The 26,114-nt window shown below is 50.1% G+C and overlaps 1 protein-coding gene across 3 annotated transcripts in view; it reads right to left on the reverse strand.

Moving 5' to 3' along the window:
• Positions 1-3,059: 3,059 nt before the first annotated feature.
• The window catches only part of CSNK1G1 (casein kinase 1 gamma 1), a 91,681-nt gene continuing 68,626 nt past the window's right edge, over positions 3,060-26,114 (reverse strand). For 2 of the 3 annotated variants that reach the window (XM_074549686.1, XM_074549687.1), the window contains 9 exons: positions 23,280-23,514; positions 20,855-20,940; positions 18,786-18,870; positions 17,013-17,161; positions 14,927-15,031; positions 11,010-11,117; positions 8,358-8,464; positions 6,230-6,253; positions 3,060-3,312 (listed from right to left, as the gene is read on the reverse strand). In XM_074549686.1, the coding sequence (XP_074405787.1) occupies positions 3,258-3,312; positions 6,230-6,253; positions 8,358-8,464; positions 11,010-11,117; positions 14,927-15,031; positions 17,013-17,161; positions 18,786-18,870; positions 20,855-20,940; positions 23,280-23,514 (954 nt within the window). In that variant the 3' untranslated portion in view covers positions 3,060-3,257. The remainder of the gene's footprint in view (positions 3,313-6,229; positions 6,254-8,357; positions 8,465-11,009; positions 11,118-14,926; positions 15,032-17,012; positions 17,162-18,785; positions 18,871-20,854; positions 20,941-23,279; positions 23,515-26,114) is intronic. The other variant, XM_074549688.1, reaches the window with a different exon arrangement.

Consider the following 26,114-nt stretch of genomic DNA (forward strand, 5'->3'; position numbering starts at 1 on the left):
GCCAAAGGAAGACAAAACACAAGTGCCGTGGTCAGGCTGAGGTAATAAATACTTCTATTCATGGAGAACAATGCAGCAGTGCAATGTTTTATTGAAAAAAAAAAAAAATCATCTCACTTGATACCTCAGAAGACTGCATCGCAACGTTGGAGGGCCGAGAGCGGCGTCAGAGGCACCTGCACCAGGAGCCCCAGGAGCCCTCCCCTGCCTGGGGCCTCCTGGCTGCCAACTGCTCCCGGCACGGAGAGGAGGGATTGCCCAGGATAATGCCCTACATCCTACCACAGCATGGCTGGCTCAGTCTGGCTGCTCTCCTTGTCACCTCCCAGCTCCCCGGGGACAGCGGGTCCCTCAAGCACAGGACTTGCTGGTAACCTGCTTTCTTTTCTTTCCTTTTTTTTTTTTAATTTTTTTTTTCTTTTTGTTAAAAAGCCACCCCACATCTTTGCCCTTTTTTTTTTTTTTTTTTGAAGAGTCCAACGTACGATTATAGTGCAACAGGGCTTGGTACAAGTGAGCATTACCAGCATGCCGTGGGGGGACAGTCCTCCCCTACAAACACATCATTGTAGGATTAAAAGAACACCGTATCTCTGGAGAGAAGCTGTAGTGGGTCACCATGAAATAAGCTTTCAAACCAACCCACTTAAAAACAAGGTCAGGAAAGTTTCTAAACGATCAAATACATTCACTTAAAAAAAACCAAAAAAAAAACAAAAACCAAAAAACCCCCCAAAAAACAACGAAACAAAAAGAAACCAAAAACATTTAGGAACAAAACCTGTTGAGATGGCCCCTTTCCCCCCCCCGCCCTCCCTCACCCTGCAAACACTTACATATGCTGCAACTACAAGCTGCTCCTTGAGTGGAGGCAGCGAGGAATGACCAAACACGGCAGGAGATGCAGAAGGAATCGAGTTCTGGTGACAGGCACTTAGTGGGGCTTGGGAGGGCAGCAACGGAAGTGTCTCAGGGCCAGCTCTGTGGGCAGCGGGCAGGGCGGCGCCCCGGGGAGCGCCCCTGCCCCTGGACACCCTCCCAAGATGCCAAACCATGGTTTCCTACAGCAGAGAGAGGAATGCCTGTGCCACACACGCAGCTTCTGGGAACCACTGGCAGCGGAGGAGTCGGAGGGGGAAAGGTGGGATGTGCCCATGGCCGTGCCCTCCCTGTGGCACACCTGGCACCTGCCTGTGGGAGGTGAGTGTGCCCTTCCTGCCCTGCTCCCAGCCCAGCCCACGGCCTGGCTGGAGGAAAGCGCTTTGCTGAGGGGGAAGGAAGGAGGTGCACGTGTGAACCCAGGGCTCTGCGCCTCCGTCGCGCTCTCTGGGGTAAGGCATGGAGAGAACGCAGCCGAGAATGGAGGAGAGATTGCCCTGCTGGGATCCTGGCCAGGAGGGAGGCTTTAACACCCTGGCACCACACCAGTGTCTGCCTGACTCAGGAATGCACCAGGAGCAAGCCCAGAGCTTGCTGCCCAGGCTGATTTTGTGCCTTCTAAGCCTGCTCCTACCAGCCAGGGAAACTGAACCTCCTGGCAATGCTGCTCTGTGAACTCCAAGCTACACAGCTTAGCATTAAATCAAATAAACAAGAATGAGATCTAGTCTCTCCCTTTCCTCCCTTCAGGCTCTCCATGATTTTTGGGTAAGCCAGGCCCAAGTTTATGACAACTGAACTATTCCAGCCTGATCTGGTGTCAAAGTCCAACAAATTACTTATAATCTCCCCAAAGCTGCTTGAGTTCTCCCACCTCTCCAGTAACCCCTGGACAGCCTCATCTCCAAACTAGGAAACACTGCAGTTGGATGCATGATTTCAGTGTTTTTCTGGGTGTGCAAAGCACCCCAAGCCCTTTCCTTGCTATGGGTTTGGCTCAAAGTGGTGCAGGAGAAGCGTGGCTGCTGCGGGGCTGGGATGGTGCCCCGCGCTCACAGAGAGGATGTGAAGGCGATTCCAGTCAAACCTATCTGACCACCGGGACATGGGATCAGTGTTAAGGCATGAAGTATCCTCTCCCCTGCTGGGGATGCTTTCCTCCCACTAATATGTTCTTGCAGAAGGTTCCCAAGGAGGGATTTGGGAAGGCTGCCTGGCTACCCACACTGAGAAACGCCCACGTTTCAGGAAATGGCTGTTTCCCAGGAACCTCAATCCTGATCTACCTCTTAGACCAGCACAAATTTCTCTGGCCTGGCAAAAGCCATGCTGCTCCCTCCAGCCCATGCTGGGCATCAGCCTCGCCTCTCTGGCCAGCTGGGTCAGGCACGGCGTAGGAAACCATGGCAAGGACATTCACTGGCAGCTAGGAAGGGTGATTGGAAATTCAAGTATGCTTTCCTCAGCGCGCGGCCCAAGGTGGGCGTCAGGAGCCCCAGACTGGCACGAGGGTTGTGGACATCCCCACTCCACCAAGGGCATTTCCGTGCACCCCACCATCCTCCCCGCTGGATGTCTGCCTGCGCTGGCGTGGCCACGCAGAGATCCACAGATACAATGTGCATCTGTAAATGCTAAAAATAATAAAAAGTGCAACGACGTCAGCTTCTTTAAAACAATCCACACTGCTCTGTTACTGTCACAGGAGGGAGGTGTCAAGGGAGCCGGAAAAAAAACCCTAACTGGAACAGTAGATTGCAAATTTCTCACAGCTTGCACATTACAGTGTAACTGTTCCCAAGGAGCCACAGAGAGAACCTGTCTCTTCCTGCTGCAGCAGTCAGGCCCTTCTCCTAGCAACTCTCCTGCCTGCCCCGCATCCTCCTGCCCTCTCCACAGCCAATCGAGCCTATGGAATTTCTTCACTTAATTAAGGAGGGAGGAGGACAGAGGAGCAGAGTGCAGGGGAGGGAGGGGAGGAAAGTGAGCAGGAACTAAGCACAGTCCTCAGGTTTGCGTCAACACGATGCCTTCACCGTAAACAATGGGAAGGAGGGTCAGCCAGCCAGCCCCCCTCCCAGGGCGACCAAGACCTGAGCCAGCCACAGTCCTGGTCCCAAAAGGAGCTTCAGGCTTGGAGTGAATGAGGGAGACCATTCAGCAGATCCACCCCAGAGTGGTTTGTTTTGGAACGTTTTCTTCTCTTTTTGGTTTAAAATGTCACTTGGGTTTGTTTTTTTTTTTTTTTCTTTTCTGTTTTCACTTTTCTCTCTTCCTCCTATGCCTCCTCCTCCTCCCTCCTAAAGAGAAGCCCCTTCCAGTAAGACAGGGCAGGAGCTGCAGGCGTGGTGGTTCCTGCAAGGCCCAGGAGGCACCGGTCACTTGTGACGCTGAGCCGTCTTCTTCCGTTTCCTCTTAAAGAAGCAGCAGCACCTGGGGCACAAAGGACAAGGAGGGAGAGTCAGCCCCACGCCTGGCAGCCTGTGATGTCCCCACAATGTCCCCATGATGTCCCTGCTGTCCCCCCGCTTGTCCTCATGCAACAGCATCTCTGCCTGCCCGGCCTGGGCCCCACCACTCTGCTGGGCTGGGGGCAGGTGCTGGTGGGTGGGTGACACCTCCAGCCTGCACTGGGACAGCAGGGGTGTCTCACTGCCAGGCCCCAGAGTGCCAGCCAGGCTTCTCCCTCCCAGCTGGGCTTCTCCCTCCCAGGCTCCACTGGAAGGCAAGGAGCCATCTGGGAAAGCAGCAAAACAGGGACCCAGGTGCTCCACTCCCTGTGTCCCACCCGAGAGGAACTGGGCTGGGGAGGTGAGCTCTGGCTGCTTTTCCCAGCCACAAACACACGGTTTTCACCACTGTTCACTAGCAAAACGAGTTCCAAAGAGACCTCGGCTCAGGGACCAGGTTTCTTTACTGAACCTTTCACGATAACCAGAGCTTCCACCTTGGATCAATCGCTCAGTGCTGGGATGCAGAACCCCTGCTTCTTCCCCCATCCGCTGTGAGGGTGGTGCACAGGGTTAGGGGAAGCAAGAAGGATGGAGAGTGGAGGCTGAGGTGGGGAGAGGAACGCCCAGCGCAGCTGAACTGTGAGGAGTGGTGGGTTCCCTGTGGGATACACTGGGACAGTCAGCCAGAGCCTAATCTCCTCCTGGCTTCCTGCAGAATTCCCTGGTGCTGAACATGTATCTGCCTTTCTGCCCTGAGCCCACGGTCAGGAATGCTCTGCACATCTGTGAGAGTCCTCCCAAGCTATGTGTCTTTCTCCATCTGCTGGGACAGCAGTCCCTGGAGAAGCCTGGCTGATGCTGGAAGACTGCTCTTTCAGGCTGCTGGAAGGGATGCCTGGATAAACAACCACAGTACACCACCGAGTCTTAGAAGATCCTGAGTTGGAAGAGACCCACAAGGATCACTGAGTCCAACTCCTGGCTGGACAGCCCCAAGAATCCAACCATGTGCCTGAGTGTGTCGTTCAAATGCTCCCTGAGCTCTGGCAGGCAAACATGAGGATGCAAAGACTGTTTTTTCCTACAACCATCTGTTGTAGGCTAAAAACATTCCAAACCACTCTAACATCTTCTCCAAACTATTTTTCATTGCGTCCTTCATGGAGTGTCAGCTTTACACCCCTGTCCTCTCAGAGCTGGAGGAGCTCTCACTCAGATCTTTGTCCCTGGGTGCACAAGTTTCACTCTGGGGTGCAAAAGCGATGTGTGAGCACAACCTGCCATGAGCTGAGCCTGCCAGCACAGATCCACTGCGTGGGAGAACAAACAACTCTCCCTGTGACATGGAGAGCTCCCACAGCCCCTCAAGAGGAGGGACTCCTCCCAGTGCATGGACTGATGTCCATGGTTTGTCTCTAGGCTCCTGAAAGGCCCAGTTCAGTGGTGGGACGAGGAGAAATGCGAAGCCCTTGTCCTTGCAGGGCAAATGATGCCTCCATTGCTGCCCACCCACCCTGAGGTGTTTGTCTGCCACCTCAGCACCCCCATCCCATCCTGGAACCCCCACCCCAGGACTGCTCTGGCATTTTGCTGTCCCCGGCCATCTGCCACCATCTCCTGCTTTAGCCTGCTGCAGTATTTGTCCCACAGTAGCCACCTTCCTCCATGGCTTGTGCGATGGAGAGTCAGGGGGACGTCACAGGGAGAGGATGGAGAATGCATGAGTGATGGTTTGGCATGCAGCGGGTAAGGGAAGAAGGGGCTGAGCAGCACTCGACTCCTTGGGCACCGAACAAAGGGAGCTGACTGACTTCTGGCTGGTTTTTCTTGTGACTGTCTTTTTAGGCTCTTACTCAAGAGGTCCAGGGAAGGGTTCAGGAAAGGAAATCCTGGCAGTTCAGACAGGCAGAGGCAAAACACCAAAATAAAAGGATAAGGCAGGCTGACAATTACAGAACGTGGTCTCTCTGCATGCAGATGATGCTCAAGAGAACAGCCCCAGACTACGACATACAGAGAAGCCAGAGATGCCAGAGGTATTGGAGGCAATGCCTATGGAGAGCAGGGCAGAGTCAGTCTCCCATCCAACAAGGACATTCCTCGCCACACACGGCCCTGGCCCCCTCACTCTGTGGCAATTTCCACCCATCAGCCCACCCTGGAACCTACAAACTCATCTGAGTGTCTGCATGGCCCTTCCCTTACTGGGTACGTGGTTTCCCCAAGGGCACCTCCTGGGACAACCTGAGACTGGAACACTGTAGCTTCAAAGGTCTGATAAAACCCCAAGCTGGGCTTGGACCAGTGCTGATCCCAACCTTCCCAGCCCTTCTTTCCTGGAGAAGCCCATTCACCTGCACCTTAGCTGGCTGGAAAGGAGCCACCTGTCCTCTCTCAGTAGGGGCTCTGTGACTAATGAGGACTCCCTGGCCTTGTCCTTCCATCCTCCCTGGCCTGTGCTTCTCCAAGAGGAGACTTTCCAAGGAAGTGAGTGGCCCTTCTCTTCAACACTCAGTGCAGAGTTTTCCCTTTGTAACCGTCTGTGTGAGGAATTCCTGCAAGAGGCTCAGCCAGCCTAGGCCTGACTCTGCCCAACTCCATCAGGCATCATCTGCTCACAGACGTAAACGTTTGGGGGAGATGGAAAGCCAAATAGGAAAGGATTCAAATCTGATTTTGCATCCATCCACTCAGAGATCAGCCAAATCCCTCAGCCTAGTGTGGCCGGTCAGACACAGCCCATGCCCTCCCCAATATTGCAAATGGTGCTGAAATCAAAACGGCTCTGGGTTGGCTTTGACTTTGTGCCTTTTTAGCGTTTGGTGGGTTTGGTTTTGCCAACCCCAGTCTAGTCTGGTCCGCTCCCCCTTGCATGTGGACTGGAGAGAGGGACTCACCACAAGTTGAGCATTTTCAGGCAGCTACAGAGAGTATAGAGAAAAAACACAGAAAGGAAGAAAGAGCGATTAGTTCACAGAGGTGGGATGGAAGCGAGTCACTGCAGCCATGCAAACATGCAGTGCAGAGCGGCAGACACACAGCAGGCCTGCCCGCCGCCCGCCCCGGCACTCACACCACTCTGCCCTCACGTTCTCATCTGAAGGAACTCCAGGCCTCCATCAGCTCTTGTCCCCTGCAGCTCCAGCAGCAGCAGAAGGGCCCGATGATGGATCTGCCCCTGGGCCCTGCCCTCCAGCGACACCCACTGCCAGAATCAGGAGCTTCTCTCCAGCACGCTCCAAGCAGGAGCCCTGGCACAGCTCTGCCTGTGGAGTGCCAGGGAAAGCCCATCCCACTACTGCACAGCATCTCAAAACACAGAGCCCAGCTCCAGCTCCTGCCAGCTCTCTCTGGCACCCTTTCCTGCAGAGCAGAATCCCAAAGTCCTTTGTCCTTGTGTGATCAGATGTAAGGGAAGACAAACTCTCCCTGTGACAAACAGAATGAAGTGACCTATGCCTGGGAATTATAAACCTGTCAGTGCAAAGCAACATATGCTCTGCTTCCCAGCACCTCCAAAACCGATCTGGGAGCACACAAACAAGGGCTGGAGAGAGGCAGGACAGCTCCATGTGCAGGGGGATAAGGCCTGGGTGGCACAGCTCCTTCCCACCTGCCTTGATGTCTCCCTAGTACACAAGAGTGGGGCTGGACCTGGCCTCGCTGCACAAACATGGGCTGGAGATGTTCCTGGTTCCTCCTTGCACTGGGTTGTTGGATCAGAACTGATGAGGATGACAATCTGCCCCATCCTAGGAGACACATGCCTGGAGGGACCCCCTTCAGAGCCCACGATGCCAAGCTGGTGGTCTCTGCTGGCCACACAACCCACATCTAACAGGAATGTTTCCCACTCTGGAAGTTGCTCCTCAAGATCTCCCCCACCCTCCCAGCTTGATGAGGAGCCTGCAGCAAATCTGAGGCTTCCTGGGCTGGGAGGAGAAGGTGTGTCTGTGGCTGCTGGGATCCAGCCAGGCCACCTACCAGTGAGCAAGATCCCACACACATGGCTGCCCAAGGGACTGGGGAATCCCTGAGGGAGTGGGGAACAGAGAGCACAACACCTTCAGGACAACCAGCACAGATGACACACACCTAGGGACCTTTTCCATCCATACACCCTTCCTTACACCTGCCACTTTTCATACACAAGTGCCTGCACAGGTTGAGGCAAACAACGGGGGACAAGTGGCACCAGAATCACCCAGTCAAATAATAACCAGGCAGCTGGGCCATGTCTCAGCACTGACCAGTTCAAAGGCAGCCCTGGGCCTATTGGCCCCTCACCTGGGGGTGCCAGAACTCTGTGGTGACCCTGCAGTGACAGGTCCTGGTTTAGTTCAGAGGCGGTGACAAGGTGCAAAAGGTGACATGATGGTGCCGGATACAGGACAGGAAATGGTCAAAGCAGCAGCTCCAACAGCAGTTCTCACACCTGACCACAAGCTACAGGAGAGGTCAGCTTAGAGGGAGCACTTTCCCCTCCACAAGCTGCTTCTGGTTCCTCTCACTCAGCTTCTCAGGGCTGGACCAAGAGAACCCCCAGGGAGAACTCCCATCCCTGCAGGAGTTACTTCCAGCCTGTTCTGGATACCTGTCACACACCTCTCACAGCCAGAAATGAAGTGACAACTCTCAGACCAAGGATCTCTTTGCTGAGCTATGCTCAAGCTACTCCTACACTCTCAGCACAAAAGCACAGCGTGTTCTCCCTCTGCAATGGGGGCTGCTCACTGGGATTCCTGAGATCAGCTCCCAGGATTTTGGTATCTGTGCTCCTGACATGTCTATCTGGCAATACATGCTCTGAGTAAGAGTTATGTTCTCCAGGCATGACAAGTGTCAAAGAGAAGCAGCAGCAGCAGCAGCAGCACTGAAGGCACCATGCACAAAAGCAGCAATAGGCAAGGAAAAGGGCACGGGACACGAGCACTGAGGACTTTGCCACAGAGAAATGTCCCCACTCGCTTCCCAGGAGAAGGATAATGACCAGCCAGTGGAAAGGCTGGTGTAAAGCAAACGTACTTAGCTTCCTCCACCACCTCCACCTCCGCCTGCGCTGTGATGGGTGCGTTGGAGTGTGCTCCTGTGGGGTCGTCCACGTTCAGCTCCCCGTTGGTTGAGCTCACCACCTGCAACACAGAGGAACATCCTGTTCACGAGCCTGCCTGCTGAGGGAATGGGAAAGCTGACACAGCACCATTTACTCCTGTCTCTTTTCACCCTCTCAGGAGGGTGAATTTTGTGGGTGCCTTGGAGGCTCCAGGCTGGAGCAGCCAAAGCAGAGCAGCAGGCAGGAGGCTGTGTGTGCTCCCCTGCTCACATTCCTGTGCCCAGCCCATGACTTGGCATCGAGAGGCCCCTCTGGGAGTGCAGGCACTGGTGTGAGCACTGACTGCCAGCCCTATCTACTCACATGAGCTGTACCATGCTGGTTGTTTCCTCCTGACATTTTTACAGTCCTGTTGCCTGACAGGACCTCCTCTTAGCCTTTCTACAAGGTAAAAGGAGGCATTTCCCATGGGGTGGGGGTAGGGGTGGTACCCAGAACTCCTGGTGGCTCTGGATGATCTGACCACCAGGGATGAAGGGAAGGAAGCCCTTGGAGCAGATGTCCCCTAGTCAGCACATTGTGTTAATTTTGAATACACACTATTTTGAACACCAGGAGCTGCTGTTTTTGCCAACCAGGCCCCTTGGGCTCTGCCAGGACAAGTCAGAACTCTGCTCACATGGTGCTCTCCTCAAGTGACAATTCCTTGGTCTTCACCTCTTTCCTTACTCATCATGCCTGGGCTGCCCTGGGTTCTCCAGACCCCCACGCTTCCCATGCAGATCTGCAGAGCATTGCCACTTAATTGTATTGTTCACAGGGCTCTTCCCACACTTTGTTCAGCTAAATTCCATGTTACAAAAGGCTTTGATTTTCCTCCTTGCTTTTCACTTCATCTTCATGTGGCAAATTCTGCCTTAAAGGGAATGGGGACTCAAAGCTGCTGACCTGCCAAAGTCCAGCATGAGCTGGGGCATCTGCTGAGGAACAATTCCAGCCTCTGCAGCTTAGCAGCCACACACAGCACATTTCCTGCTCCCAACTGCAGATAAGCAGAATTTTAGTGCTTACAGTGGCACAAGGAGCTCATAAACTGCTCAGGTTGGCAACTCTTCCCATTCAATTCTAGGGCTGCTTCAGTGCTGCTGTCACAAGGAAACATTCCCCTCACTGAGAGGGACCAATCTGATTTTTATCATGCCTCAACATATGTTATACATGAGATGAAAGACTCCTGTAAGAGCTGTACATGCTGTGCTAGCAGCCCTGTCAGTGACCTCTCCCACTTGCCCATGAAGGATGCTCGGGGAATTCAGGCTGTGGGAAGAAGATTAACACATAAAAGCAGCTAACTATGACACAAGGAGAGCCATTTTGCATTAGGTTGCTGGGAGGGAGCAGGGGATCACTTGTAGGAATTGTAGGTTTGCTTGTAGGCTCCTTTTATTGTGGAACAGGACACTCACATTAAAAAAAGTCAATAAGAACATCTAGTCTGTACTGAGTGCTGAAGTTGTACAATCACAGACTGGTTTGTGTCAGAAAGAGCCTTTACAGTTCATCTAATCCAACCCCCTGACATGGGCAGGGACACCTTCCACTAGAACAGGCTGCTCCAAACTCCACCCAACCTGACCTTGGACACTTCTCCAGGTTACTCTCTGCTCACATCTGAAAGCAGAGCTACACATTCATCAGGTCCTCCTTATTTTTGTTTTTCTGTTACTCACTAAAATATTTTTTAAATTAAAAGAGAACCAAGGCTAATCAAGCCAAAACCACATTAAACCCAAGTTAGTATCAAGAATAAGTAAAAATGTCAACCTAATCTGCATTTTCCTTAGGGACATCCTGCACTACCTGTCTCCTTGGCTCAGCTCTGTCCTGCTCCGAGCACTAATTCCCATTTCACCAGAGCCATTGTTCAGGGTGTTGTGTCTGACAGCAGAGCCAGCTCTCACAGCAAAGCTGTGCCAAAGAGGCAGCGATAGCAGAGTTCTTCTTTGCTTGGATGACTCCTGCACCTTCTCTCCAGCTTGTCCAGCCAGCTCACTCTGGCTTTAGTGCCAGAAAGTCCCTCAGCGAGCCTAAGTGACAACCAGGACATGTAGAGCTTCACAAATAGGAATTTTTCAGGAATTTAAAAACACTGGTAGTGCCAGCTCCACAGATGTGACTGTGGCACATCCTCTGCTCATCTCCTGGCAGTGCAACCCCCTGAAGATCCACCTTGTGCCCACCGTGCCCTCAAACTGGTGGTGATCTGCTGTGGAACAGCTCAACTCTTCCCAATATTAATGGGGAACTATGTACAACAAATCCTACTTCAGCTGCCTTGAGCATCTCCAAGATAGAATAGAGGGTACTTTATAGACCAGATCTACTAAGGCCACTCCTTTTTGTTTTCAGTTTAACAAATTTGGGCTCAAAACTTAAAAAAAGCTTAAAAAAACTTGTTGAAACAGTAAAAGCCATGGTGTTGGCCATCACAGCTTGGGTCCCTCCCAAACCATGGCTTGAGCACGACGTATGGGACAGCACCAATGAAACTGCTCTCCTGGCCACAACGTTGCTGCAATTTGAGGAGAATTCAGGGGGTTTAACACAAGAGAAGGAAGAGGTACCTGCACAGATCCTCCGTGTCGATCTGCAGCCAAATGAGATGTCAAGTACGAGGTATTTGTCTGCCGGCTGGGCTGGATCTCCCACTCCCCTCGGCGATCCGATGACGCCTGCTCAGGAGTTCAGGAGCATAAAAGAAACAGAAGGGAGGGCAAAAGGTGAATGAGGAGAAGAAATAAAGGTGTATTGGTTAGTGAGTTAGTTTCTTTGCAGAACACAAGGCACTGACACTTTTAGCTGGGCTAAAATTCCCCTTTACCAAGTGCACCTCATTATTTACTTCCGTGGTGGCTGCAGTGATCCACTGTGGGAGTGGATTTCATCTCCTTTAGCTGCTGAATGAAGGGAAAGATCTATTCTGGAAATAATTTCTTTAGAACAGCTTCACTTCCATGGATTTCAGCACAGCCACAATTACACTGACAGTATTTAACTATGTCTGTCAGGCCACACACAGCAGAGCACCTGGCTCTGCAGCAAGATGGGATTCACAAAGCTCAACCTCCCTCAAACACATCTTTTTAAACTAAAATTTGCAACATAAACTGAAGCCAAACATTTAATTTCACCCAAAGGCAGTACCACACTCTGATTCACCTGTGCAGTACAGAAGGAAACATCCACACCTGCTTGACTGAAGAGAGGGTTGGGGGCTTTTTGGGTTTCTGCAGTAAAGTAGATAGGATGCTCTGGCTAACAAGATTCCTCTTTGCCCTCAACAGAAGAACACCAGGTGTTTTAAATTATTAGAACTTCATTTATTTTCTTAGAAGAATCACTCTGCACTTGCACGTGAAGCTCAGGTGGGTCACTATTGGTGGTTAGGGTTTTTCCTTTTGTTTCTTTCTCTCAGGAAATGTTGTCCCATCTGTTGCTAAGATACTTAAGAGAACAAAAGATGTGGCTGGGAGGAGGAGGAGGGGTAAATGTGCAGCTGGCTACCCTCTTACTTGAGGGGTTTCTCTGGGGAAGGGCAGAGTTACCAAGAGATTTGAGGCTGAGGGAAGGGGCTGGGTGCAGCTCCCCTCTCGCTGTCAGATTTTAGGCTGAGGGAAGGGGCTGGGTGCAGCTCCCCTCTCACTGTCAGCATTGGGGGAGAACATTTGAGCTGTTGTTTACTGTGGGGAGAATTCACTGCCACTGCTGGAGCCCAGCCCTGTACTGCTTCTTCCTTAGTGGGGGTGAGCCTTTGCTCGTAAGAGAAGCTGTAGGACTGGGACTTTATTAACACCCAATCAAACTGGAAAGGACCCTTAACATCTAGTGGGATGCCTAAGAGCAAAAACAAGGACTGTGAGCCCCTCCCTGCTCCAAGGGAGCCTCTCACGGCCATGTTTAGGAGCCAGGCTGCCACTACCCAGCCCCGCCTGCCAGGAGACCCCACGGCTCCTGCTACAGCTGTGGAGTTTCTGACACATTCATTCACTACTCTGGGATCTGCTCGTCCCAGCTATGACAGCCACGGCTCTGAGGTTCCCGCTGTGGCCCTGAACCTCTGTCAGGCCCGGCCGCCATTCCCGTGTGAGGGAGCGGCGGCCGCGCCACAGGCGGGAGAGGCTGGGCTGGGATTGAGCTGGGATAGGGAATGGGATTGGGGCTGGGATTGTGCCGGGTTTGGGGCTGGGATTGTGCTGGGTTTGGGGCTGGGATTGTGCTGGGTTTGGGGCTGGGATTGTGCTGGGTTTGGGACTGGGATTGTGCCGGGTTTGAGGCTGGGATTGTGCTGGGTTTGGGGCTGGGATTGTGCTGGGTTTGGGACTGGGATTGTGCCGGGTTTGAGGCTGGGATTGTGCTGGGTTTGGGGCTGGGATTGTGCTGGGTTTGGGACTGGGATTGTGCTGGGTTTGGCGCTGGGATTGTGCTGGGATTGGGGTCAGTGCCAGAGCTAGGCTTTGTGGGCCTTGTTATACACACACACTGGTAAAGAACTGTTCATCCTTTCCCCATCTCTGCCTGAAAGCCCCTTCATTTCAAAGCTGTAATAATTGAGAGGGAAGGGGGTCATGTTTTTTCCATTCCAAGGGAGGTTCACACTTTCCTTGGCAGACCCCTGTCTTTCAAACCAAGGCAGTCACCCAGCTCAGATGACAGCACATGCAGTGCTCACCTAAGACCCACAAGATTTCAGCACACCTGAACCCAAGTGACCAGTGGGAAGAATGCTTCCCAGGTCTGGAAAGTGTGGGACAAACACATCTGTGTTGGCCTCAGGCCTCAGCTGAATGAGCCACCATTGATCTGGCCAGGAAACAAGAGGCTCCAGTGGATAAACCCAGGTTGTGAGCAGTGAAAATGCATCCAGGGAAAGATTCCAGAAACTCCCCCAAATCACATGGCAAAACTAAAGACAGAGGGGGGAAAAGCTCACTCATCTTTGATTAAAACACTTCACTTTCCAGAGGAAAAGGCTACAAAGAGGTGATTCCACATTAGCTCTTTACTAGGAGTCAAATATTGTAAGAGAGAATCTGCATTATTAGACCCAAGAACAAAAATTAGGCCATTAAATCTGGAGACCCAAACCCATGCCTCCAATTCACTTGGAGGCATTTATTTTTTGGTTTTTTTCCTTTAGAGAAATGCTTTGCTCAAGACTTTAAGGGAACATCCTTCAGAAGAGAATTGTGTTTTGGTGAGAAGAACTTGATTTCCTCCATGGCATATTAAACAATTCATCATCCTATAATGCTTAGGTGAAAACATGAGAAAAGCTGCTGTGCAATCCAGATCTGGACTATCTGTGCAGCTCAGAAGAACAAGGCCTGCAGACTGCCTGCATATTTTGGGATTTCTTTGTGCCTTTGTGAACTAAAATGCCTGAAAACGAAGCCAGGTGTCACTGTGCTGTCAAGGAAACACGATGTCTCACACATACACAATGTGAAGGTCTGTGGTAAAGGTGGACAATAGGAGCCTGGCTGAACAATCCCCCCAAAAACAGGGGGTTACTGCATCCATCAGGGTATTTATTAAAGCAGATGACTGTATCAGGGCTCACACACCAGCCCACACTCATCACCATGCACACATGCTGCAAACAACCCGGCCTCCTACAGCCAAGGAGGGGTTATCCTGACTGCAGCTGATGGACTGGGATGTGTCCTACCCTGTGTTAGCTGTGTGACCCTTCAGAGCCCAGGAAGGCTGAGCCCAGACAGGCTGTGACACCCCAGGCTTGGTTCTGTACCCACAAACCCCAGCTCGAGGAACTCAGCAGAAACTGGAGGGTGGGGAGCAGAATAAACCTGGAACCACTCCCTGAGAATAAGAGCAGCAACAGCTCCAGCTGGGAGATCTACTGCACGTCTGAGAATTCCGTTAACACAGAAAACCCAAACTCTCAACACCAACAAAACAGCACAATGACAAAGGAAGAAATGGGAAATTCAATTTCCCCATGGCACATCCAGACTGTGCTGCCCTCCTGAGGGTTCTGCCCTGCCTGTCCTTTGTGCTCTGCAACCCTCCCACTGTGAACTGGACACGCCATGAAGGACACATGGATGTTTTTGGGACACACATCCCTGTCACAGCCACAAGCTCTGTGGGCAGAGGGAACATGGGAACCTGCACAACTCTCAGTCTGCTCCACAGTCCATGTGCTATGAGTAAAAGCACCTCAAAAATGTGGTAGTCACAGAGTTTAACCATGCTGGATGATCAACTTTAACCTGTTTACCCACAAACTACAGAAAAACAACCCCATTCCAAAGTGGACTCTGGTTAGCTCACCATACTGAGGAATTCCACTGGTTGATACCTTATTTCAACAACCGTCAACATTCTCCTCAAATCACCATCTCTAAATTAAGCGGGATTTGTCCCTGCTATGACCAAGAGTCAGCCCCAGCCATCCATAATGCCATGTGGCTCCTGCTTGCCCAGTGCCAGGATACTGGGAGAGAGCCAGGGAACACACCTGATTGCGGAGGGCCTGCTGGGATGGTCGGTCCCGGTGCATGTGGCTGTCTCTGGTCACTGCAGAGGTCCCAGAATCCACGTGGACAGATCCCACAGGAGTAGGCTGGAAAATAAGGTGTTGGTTAGGGCTAAGATTCTCACATGCACAAACCCACCTTGTCAAGCCAGCAGGAAGAAGAAAAACATCAAATCACTGCCCAAAGGAGCCAAGGAGAATTACAGGCAGGGCTATAAAGTCCCTGTGATTTACAGACATGAAATTTGGCGGTGGATACCAGCACCAAATGTCTTGTGTAAAAATTAATTAAGAAGATACAGTTAGGTGCCTGTCTCGATGTCAGATCACACCTAGTGTGTCTCACACAGAATTATTACAACTGAAAATATACAGACTTGTTTTCCTCATCCCATTGTCTCACCACTTGTAAAAATCACGCTTGCATAGAAACAGGATGTGTTAAAATTAAAGCTTCATCTGCTCTCTTCTCACCAAAGTCATAATCCCTGCTCCCAACATCGAGATCTCCATGGCAACCACCGTGGTTGTCAGCAATAGCACACTTGTCTTACAAGGTGCTCTTTATCAACTGCCTTTGTAATTAAAGAAAAACGAAGGGAAAATCTTGATTCACAAAGGGAATGATTTCTTAGGAACTCTGTTGAGCACAGTAAGCATGGGGAACACTAAATATAGTTGGGACACTAAAGCAGTGGTACCAAGTTTAGCACGGATGGCGTTTGATCTGGCACCAATGACAATTCATTTACAGATGTCATTACTGCTCTTGGGGGTGGGTTGTGAGCAGAATGATCCAATGATCCAGAACAAAGAGCTTTAGATTCTTCTACCATATTTCCCCATGATACATCCTTTGGCTAAGGTCTGCCTGAGTTTAACTGGGTTTTGATGGTAAAAGTCGTGCAATGAGATCAGGGTGATGTGTACATGGAGTCATGGAAATGCTAAATGGAGGTTGGTTTTTCCCACATTTCCTTTCCATGTACTGTACAGAGCTGGTTCAGCCTCTGAGTGTCCTCCAGGACATTATGAGTTCAGGAGAGCAAGTTCAGATTAGATATTTGAAAATAAATTCCTCCCTGTGAGGGTGGTGAGGCCCTGGCAAGGCTGCCCAGAGCAGCTGTGGCTGCCCCACCCCTGGCAGTGCCCAAGGCCAGGTGGGACACAGGGCTTGGAGCAACCTGGGACAGTGGAACAGTGGAACGTGTCCCTGCCCATGGCAGGAGGTTGGAACAAAGTGGGCATTGCGATCTTGCCTTCCAGCCCAAACCATTCTGTGATTCCAATATCCACTGAACATCCTTCAGAGCCCTGCCTCAATCTCCTGTACCTTTTTGATGGGAACGTGACCATTACAGAGGGTTTCTGTGATTCTCCTGCTTTAAGATGGATTTTAGATACTGGTCTCCAATCCTGTGCTGGACTAGTCTAGCAGTCTCATAATGATCATTGTCACAAATAGGAAAATGAGGCTTGAATGTCCAGAGAGGTGGATGGGGCCTCTGTCCCTCAGGCACTGCAAGAACCCCCTGAACACAACATCAGGACATCTCACTGTGTTGAGATTTGAAAGATTCTGTCACAGACACATTTTATGAAAAATCCTTTTGCTAGGATTGTTCTCCTGAGAAGCTGAGAGGCCTCAGAAATGAAATGTGAACAATGGTTATCTGCTGCTGTGGAATGCAACAGGTGCATCTGTGGTTGTTTCTAATTAATGGCCAATCACAGTCCAGCTGTCTCAGACTCTCTGGTCAGTCACAAGATTTTATTATGATTCCCTTTCATTCCTTGCTAGACTGCTGATGAAATCCTTTCTCTATTCTTTAGTGTAGTTTTAATATATAATTTTCTTTTAATATAACATAAATCATAAATAATAAACCAGCCTTCTGAAACATGGAGTCAAGATTCTCATCTCTTCCCATGTCAGGACTGCCTGCAAATTCAACAAGATTAAATCCTAAACTCACTGGCATTAATTGGGATTATTGGGAACAGAAAGGCAGTGCTGGGGGAGCAGCACCTGGAAGGCAAGGCACGGGATGTGGCAGGGACAACTCACAATTGGCCTGCCGACCCAGTCGTAGGCGTAGTCGAAGGTGTAGCCTTTCTTCTCAAAGAGCTCCGTGAAGATGGTGCGCAGGTAATCGTAGTCTGGTCTCTCAAAGAAGTCTAATCGCCGCACGTAGCGGAGGTACGTGGCCATCTCCTCTGTCAGAAAGGGCAAAAAGCAGCAGATTTTAGCCTGAACCTTCCAAATGAGTTCTTAGAAACCAATGTCTGGGCTGCCAGCACTACCTCTGGCTTTTCTCCTACAAGTCATGGTTTTCCCAACAGTCCTCAACGGAAAACAATTCAAGCAAAGATGGAAGTCTCACCTCTGCTCAAATCTGACTTCCACACCTTGATTTATTCTATACATTTGTATAAAAATAAACAGAGTGAGAAATAAGCTCACTGAACCTGACAACAGGCTGCTCACAGGTATTTAGAATGCTCTTGCCCAGAGAAGCTGTGGCTGCCTCATTCCTGAGAGTGTCCAAGGCCAGGCTGGATGGGACTTGGAACACCCTGGAACAGTGGAAGGTGTCCCATCATGACATTGGCACTGCCTGAATATTCAGAACTAGACTAGAAGGGGAGGCTCCAAGGTTAATTTACCTGAAGAGGGTTAATTTACAGACCAGGGTTTGGTGTTAAGATAATAAGATAATTGCTTTCCTGCATCTGGGTCTCACTTTGCATGCACAGAATATTGAATCCTAGGAGCTCATGTCCTGCCTTTTCCCAGCTCTCCCTGGGCTCATGGCCTTGACTTCAGCTGACAAAAGTAAGAACAGTACTGCTTATTGATACTTAACTCTGTCTGTGGCTTGTGGCTTCTGTGGAGATAAAAGAGGGGGAAAAGAAAGGAGAAGAAAGAATCCTCTCTTTTAAGTACCTCCAGAAGGTGGAGAACAACCAGTTTCAGGCAAGGAAGGGACACAACTCAGTTCTCTCATCTCCTATCAGCCCAGACCTGAAGGAGCTGTGAGGAGGAGTACTGGCCAAAAGATGAGAACAGCCAACCTGAAGCTGTTCTGCTTGGAACCAGGTGGATTTTGGAATGAGACATCTGGGGAATTAAAGTAAATTGAGTGTACAATGATCCCATTCCAGGCTTGCTGCTCCTCATGCTGGGAAAGACATGTGGCAGTACAGGAATGGGATTAATTGTGGGTGCTCTCCCTGGTGTGAGGCCTTCAGAAACACTCCACAAAACCTCCCAAGCCCACTCTGTGCACAGGGGACCCTGGGGAAGGCACTAACTCTGTGCCCTGCTCCTCCAGCTCCAAGGTCTGGTAAACATGAGATCAGGTGCTGGGCTTGGCTAGAAGCACCCTTTAGTAACACTCTCCTTAAAACTGCTCCCAGAAGGTGGGATTCATGGACAGACACACCATCCCATCTTCCAAGCTGGCCACCCACACCTGCAACACCTGCAAAACCTTCCATTTGGAAAAGAATTAACTCAGTAGTTTAAGCACGGTCATTTGGGAGAGGGAAAATAATGAGGAGCTCTTTTGGAAGGAAGCCAAGAAGTAAAACAGGCATACAAGGCCCTTGAGCACTGTCCAGCCTCCTTAATGAGAGGAGTTTTGGTCAATTTAAGACCTCAGGCCCTGCTAATTTATAGCAGCAGCTTCAGTTGTTTGCCAGCTTGAGGAACAACGTGATGGATACACGTCACCCAATACTTTCTGACAGAGAAAGTGTCAGAGATGTGCAGGCCCATCCCATTTAACAAGGTATGGCCACCTCCAGCTGCACTCACACGATCCCATCAGGGCTTTACCTGGAAAGTTCTCACAGAGAACTTCAACTGGAGTGTTTCTCTTTGTGTCCCCAATCTTCTGATATCTCTCTTTTAAGGTGTCAGCCTGCAGCGCACAAAGACAAAACAGTTGTGGAGAATGAGTTCAACCATGTGAGAAAGGACATGCTGTGTGGGAAGAAAAACAAGGTATTTAATGTCCACTCTGGGTGACATCAGGAGATGCTACTTGTAACTGAACTGCATCCTGGACTGCACCAGTGGGAATATTTCACAGGAGAGAACATCCAAGGATGTTCAAACATCTTTGTTCGTGAAAGGCAGGACCCTCATTAGTGTCTTACAGGGCTCATTTCTCACAGCCCAGTCCTGAGGACTGTACAGGGAAGGTTTTATGGGAGAAGGAGATAAAGGTGCATGAACTGTGATGGCACATCTGGTCCTCCCCAGCCATCGAGCTGCCTTCACAAACTAATGCACAGCAGTTGCACAGCACATTCACAGCAATTTGGGTGAAATTCACAGACCCACTGCACAGCAATTTGAGTTTTCCTCTGTGCAACAGAATGTTACCACATTGAATATGACTCTGCATCAGTGCACTTCTCCCAAATCCCAGGCTGCTCCCACACAGCCTTTTCTTTCATCCCCAAAGCATCCACCACTCAGCACTGGCTTAATATCTGGTCAATAAGAAAATGAAACTATTTGCAGCTGGATTTCCCACCTAAATCAACCTGAGGCAGAGAACTCTGCTCCAGTGGGGTTTCTTGCCTCCATTTCAAAATCTGTCAGTTAGACGTGGCAGCAGCATAATTAGCACTGTAGACATTCTCTGCAGATACAGCCCTGACAGCACAGACCAAAAGTCTAAGCTGAGGAGACCTAGAAGGGCAAAGATGCCACATTCTAAATCCAGCTGGAGAGTCCGCCCTGGACCTCCAAAAGGAGTCAACTAATTCTTATCAAGTTTAACACTGAACTGAGGGACTTTTGTAGAACTTTATATAAACTTGGAATTATTTTAGAATAATTTACAGGATTCATTTAAAGCAGATGAGTTCAACTAAGCCAGAAAGAAAATACATACTAGAATAACACACAGAGAGGCGTGGACATAAAATCAGAGAGACTGTGATTTCTTTCACAATCCCTTTCATGCTTGAAAAACCTTTTGTTGCTTTTAGGAGCTGTTGCCAACATTTCTGGCATGTGCCTGATGAGGCTGAGCTGAGACTGACTCTGGATAGGTGGTAAAAAAAAGCTGGACAAGTTCTATCAACCCAATTGGAAGCCACTGACCAATGCAGAGCTCTGCCAAGCAGCTCCTGAACCCAAAGCCTTGGCTCCTTTTTCCAACAGGAGCTGCTGTCTTTCCTGATGAGCCTAACTTGATCAGTCCCTTCACTCCCTTCAATGCCAAAGCTGAACACAGTAGCTTAATCATCAGGGAGGTGATGGAGAAGTGAAGATGCAGCCTCCAACAGCTCTGGAGCCAGCAAATGACTTACTCCTTGTTAGCTCAGCTGATGGATGTTGGCGGCAGTCAGCAACTCAATTTCTTGCAGCTCTCCACATTGTACACAGCATCTCATAAACTCCCCAGCACTGAGTGTCCAGTGTCTCTGGAGGGAAGCCAAGTCCAATACTTGTGCCAGAAAACCAGTTTTTCAAGCTGAAGTCCATCTGTGCATCTAAAGCCATCAAACTGCTCCATTATAAACAGGGATCACAGATGCAGCTGGGGGATTGTGTTGCCGTAACTGGAATTTCATAAACAATCACTGTGTCCCAGTCACGCTCCAGTTCAGGGCAGCTTCCAATCACAGCTCTCCCATTGCTGTCCCTGTCTCTCTCTGTTCAACCTTCTCTCCAAAACTGTACCAATCTGGCAATTTAAAGTGCCAGGTAAAGTATTTCTACCTTAAAATCTTCCCTGCAGCTAAACTCAATGTCTGGGTTAGGCTGCAAGGACACAAAGGAGAGGACAGTGTTTCTGGCTGGATTTTGCCAATGTTTCCCCAGAGGATTCTCCTCTGGGTAGAGACTAGCCAAAGTTTTAAAGGACAAAACCTGAAGCCTGAACCTACCTTCAATCCTTGCCAGGGCAGGCTGCCTCGGAGGAAATACATGAACATATGGCCAAGGGCTTCCAAGTCATCTCGACGACTTTGCTCTGAAAGAGAAGAGATGACAAATTATTGCTGCAGAAGCAGAAATGGCTCTGAGATCTCAGCAGCAGCCACACCTGTACCTGAGATAAAGGTACCACAGGGACATTCACTCACTGTCTGCAGCTCAGACCTTGTGCAAAACCAGAAGCTGTTTCAGAAAGCCAGAAAATGTGTAAAATCAGCCAGAAGCCGTGAGGTAACATGGGAACTGCACAATCCAGCCTGAGGCAGAATGGACAACTCTTAATTGCCATATAATAATATGGAATTTAAAAAAAGGAATAAAGCAGTGCCTCAGTTCTTCTCTGACCTAGCAGTGTCAGTGTTGCCATGTGGTGCTGGATCATTTCCTCTGGACTAAATGGGAATGGGATGCTCACAACCAGCTGCAGGGATCTACCCTTGCACAGTGCCAACCCTTTCCCAATTTCCTCTGCTGCTCATCAGAGCAGATCAAAAATAGCTCCTTCCAGCACCATGGAACACTTGCTGCTGCTGCTGCTGCCACATGCAGATGTTGTAATTATAAATGAGAGTGGGGGAAAGGGGCACAGAGCCAAAGGAAAAATATTCTAAAACAAGCAGCCAAAATGTATCCAAAAGCCCTGGGGAGGACAGAAGAGAACAACAGATGTGGAGGCAACACTGGGCTGGGCTGAGCTGCACTCTGGGGTTCACTGAGCTCGTGGACTCATTTGGTGCATCCTCCCCTCCTCTGAACCCCACCTGCTCCAAACAACATGATCCATGATCCAGAGCAGATCCACTGCAGCCACTTAACCTGCAGGAGATGCTGGGAGTGGGAACACGCAGGAAAAGGGAACTGAAACAATTCCTGCAGTTATCCTGATAAAAAGGAGAAAAAAGGAGGATGCCCTGGGTAATTTAGTGCAGTGATGCAGATGGCCTTCTAGGAAGATGGTTGAGTGCACTTGTCTCTCAGAAAAGCTGGAGTCAGACTCCCGTGTTTGAAACGTGACAAGATTGATTCCACCTGGGCTGGTCTCACCAGCGAAGCATCAGCTCCTCACAGCCCCTGTGGGCAGGGACAGCCCCCTCAAATACAGCCCCAGAACTGATCTGGACCCTTCCCCTGCATGAGCCATGGTGGGAGCTGAAATCCTGTGGGAGATGGGTCCCAAGGAAGGCACATGGTGCACTTCAAACACAAACACATCTTCCCTCCACATCGCCCTCATCAGCAGCTTCCCAGCCTGCTCCCACTGCGCCCTCCCATTCCTCCATCCCTGCCTGACTCCTCACTTGCCAAAATTAGAAACCAGGCTCATCCCTCCTTACTCCCCAAAGACAGTGAGCTCTCCAAGTGGGAGCCAACATGCACGGAGGCCTCCTGGAAAATATTCCATTATCTCACTGCTTGTATAGATTTAAGAGAATATAAACATTTAATAAGTTATTTTTTGCCTTTCAGCCACAGAAATGTAATCTTGTGTTAGGAAAGAAAGCAGCGAGGAGAGGAGATGAAAACCAGGTTTAAAGTTATTTAAATCATTCATTTTCTCCAACCAGTTACTAGGTCAGGGAACATCCAACTCTAACACCTGGAACTGGAAGGCACTGGGACAGTGCTGTGCTATAAAAATCTATTTGTCTATCATCCAGTGCAGCAATCACTGCCTGCCTGCTTGTCTTTTATCAGTGCAGGGCTGCTCCCAGTTATTTAGTTCCTAATAAAAACTGTAATTATCAGGCTTCCAACATTTCAGCTGGCTCAATTCCTCAAAAGAAGGGAGGAAAAAAAAAAAAAAAAGAGGCACACAACTGTAAACGGCATTGGGAGGTTCACAAACAGCTTCAGGGGCACAAGAGAGCTCAGCCAAAATGCTATGGGAGGTCTGGCATGCTGGAATGTGTCCAGGGAAGGGACAGGAGCTGGGGAAGGAGCACAGCACCAGGAGCAGTTGAAGGTGCTGGGGGGGCTCAGCCTGCAGAAAAGGAGGCTCAGGAGGGACCTTGTGGCTCTGCACAATCCTCTGACAGGAGAGGGAAGCCAGGGGGGCGGGGTTGGGCTCTGCTCCCAGGGAACAAAGGACAGAGGAACAAAGGACAAGAGGAAACAGCCTCAAGCAACACCAGGGAAGGTTTAGGTTGGATATTGGAGAAAATAATTCACTGAGAGGGCTGTCAAAGATTGAACAGGCTGCCCAGGGCATGATGGAGTCACCATGCTGGGAACTGTTCAAAAAACGTGTGAATGTGACACTTGGGGACGTGGTTTAGAGGTGAACACTGCAGTGCTGGTCAGTTGCTGGACTCAGTGACCTCAGAGAGCTCCTCCAGCCTGAAGCACACTCTGCAAGCTGCCCCCACGCACACAAACCTTTGCCAAGGTGTGTGTTGATGGACATGTATCTCGCTGTTCCAGTGAGACTCTTGTGCTCCCTGTAGGGAATGTGTTTTTTGGTTTCAGGGTCGATGTACTCCTTGGCCAGTCCAAAGTCTATGATGTGGATGACGTGCTCCTTCTTGTTGCCCTGCCGGCCGATGAGGAAGTTCTCCGGCTTGACGTCGCGGTAGATGAGGTTCTTGGAATGCACGTACTCCATCCGAGAGATCTGCAAAAAGGAGGGAAATGTGAGCAGAGCTCTGGCTCCCAGCAGAGCTGCAAGAGGAATGTGTCATCCCCTCCTTTCCAAGGCTATCATGCTGTGCTCCCTGCTTTATTCCCACGGAAATGGCAAGGGCTGTTTCTGAGGCGTTACCACTGGGATGCAGCTCTTGGCAGGATGCCACGGGAGCTGCAGCAGCCTTTTTGTATTGATTTTAAACATACTAAACCGGTTACCAAGAGCTCTTCCCTTGCCCACCTCCTTCCCCTGTTGCTCTGTGTCTTACCACCTTCCTCCCTCGACCCATATGTTGTCTTAGACATGCCAGATTCTTCGTGCAGGGGGATTTTTGGGCAGGCACAAGCTTTACGATCTTCAAAGCCGACTAAAATAATAATTAATCTCATTGCTGTCAACTGGGAATAGCTGGAATATTTTTCAGCTTTTGACTAATGTTTTTCTGGAAGTTTGAGTGAATGGGAAGGTGGAAGGGCAGGAACCCCACTTCTGAGGTGACAGAGTGCCTCTAACAACACACCTTGCTCAGAAGATCATCATTAAAATTGCTTTTCAAAACAAACATATTGCAGGTGTATTGTCAAGCAGTTCTCCTTGGGTCCTGAATTTAGGAGATGATTCTAAAGGAAAATAATTCTCAATTTCATTTAATTTATTATCTTTAGTTGCCTTTACATGTTTCAAATGAAAACACAAGAAAACTCATTTATGGCTGTCCTGGTCACAGCTGCCCTGCATGCCAAATATGCTTCTTTGGAAAGGCTACTGGGATTCACCCAGATATTTGTGGGCTGGCAATGCTACAAAAGCTCTGCAAAGTTACACCAAGTCTGTTTTGCACTAACAAGCCTCAGTCCCCAGAGGTCACTGCCACACTGCTGTGAGGGACAGCACAGGGACATCCAGGGTGAGGGCCACCAGCTGCTCACCCATCCCACTGGGAGGATCCTGCTGGGAAAGCTCTGCAGGATGGATTCTCTGGCTCACTGAGCCATCTCTGCCCCAGCCAAGCATCAGGAACCCCCCATCAGCCCTTCCACCCCCTGCTCAGTCTGCTGGGCTGGCACACCCCGACTGCTCCTTCATCCCTCACTGAATCCAAACACAGCTGGCAAACCCAGACCACTCTTTCTCTTTACACATCTTGGACCCACACCTGGTTTTAAAAGCCCACATGCATGCGATCCTCCATCACACTCCCAGGCCCTTATCACGCACCCTGTTTTAAAGGAAAATCTGCTGCATTTCCACCTCGTGGAAAGAAGGAGCAGGCAGGAGGCACTTTACCTTATTTTATAAGGAGGCAGCCCTCCTTATAAAATAAACAGCTGTACAGGGAGGGCAGCAGACAGGAGAAAACTGGCTGCAGGTGAATTAGGCTTAAAAAACAGAATTTGCTCCAAGACTCTTCAAAGAAGGGAACAGCACGTGCTGCCGCTCCCTCCCCTCACGCAGTGATTGATTCCAATGTGCAGAGAAAATGGGTTTCACGGCTAACAGCCATTATTTCCAATCAATTACAGCCTGGTGCAGAGCAGAGCAGATGCTCTTCAGTCATTCTTCACACTTTGAATCACCTACAGGACACAGCAGCAGGTCGTGAGACAAAAAGCCACGTTGGGAGGCAATTCAAATGAAGATGCAACCCTTGAAAGTGGAACAAAGAGTTTCCTCGCCTCTCCACACATAACAAGCTTCCAAGTGGAGCCTGACTGCCTCATTTGATTTGTTCCTGCTACCAAAGCAGCTCAGTTGTTGAAATCCCAACAGCAATTAGAGAGCCTGAAAAGGGCCCATTTTTTTCTTCTTTAAAAACTCCCTGCAAGTTGCAGCAGGCAGGACAACAACCTGGACAGCTGAGGTGTCAGGTGAGCCATTATGCTCCAGCAGCAATCAAGGGCACTTATTTTCCTGCCTTTTTTCCTCCCACCTGCCTTTTTTTGCTTCCACCACACACACACACAGCTGCTGTGGGGTCTTTCATATTCCTTCTTTACTTCCACCTGCCTGGACGCTTCATGCTGGAGAGCTTTGCTCAGCCATGGCAGCTCAAAGACACTCCCCGAGTCAGAAAGATGTTTCTTGGAGCAGCTTCCATGCTTTATTGAGCCCGACAAGCCAGTGTCCCTGCTGGTGGCTGCTGTGATGTGGAGTGTCTGGGCTGCATCGCCCTCCCAGGCTCTGTCTGAGCACACAGGAGCAGCAGTGCTGGGGCACAACCTCAGCACCAACCCTGGCTGAAGAAAAGGGGAGGTGGAGCTGCCACTCCAGAAATGTGCTGGATGCACAGGTGAAGTGCTCACTCCTTTGGGTTTGAACTACAGGCTCAAAACACTGAATTAATTCTTTTAGGGGCAGAGAAACCACTCCAGGAATGGAATGCTGTTTTTCCATTGCTCTGACACTGGAAAACCAGCAAGCAGGGGAGCACTGGGGTAGATGGAAGACTCTAAATTACAGAGGGATTTCCATGGGCACGGCTGGCTGAGTCCGTCCTTGGAGCCATAAATTTCCATTTCAGATGTCAGAGAAACCTTTAGGAGGGGGGAGAATCCCTTGGCACACGGCAGGACCCCTGTGCTGTGGTG

Source organism: Zonotrichia albicollis, chromosome 11 (genome assembly GCF_047830755.1).
Source record: "Zonotrichia albicollis isolate bZonAlb1 chromosome 11, bZonAlb1.hap1, whole genome shotgun sequence".
In the NCBI taxonomy this organism is placed as follows: domain Eukaryota; kingdom Metazoa; phylum Chordata; class Aves; order Passeriformes; family Passerellidae; genus Zonotrichia; species Zonotrichia albicollis.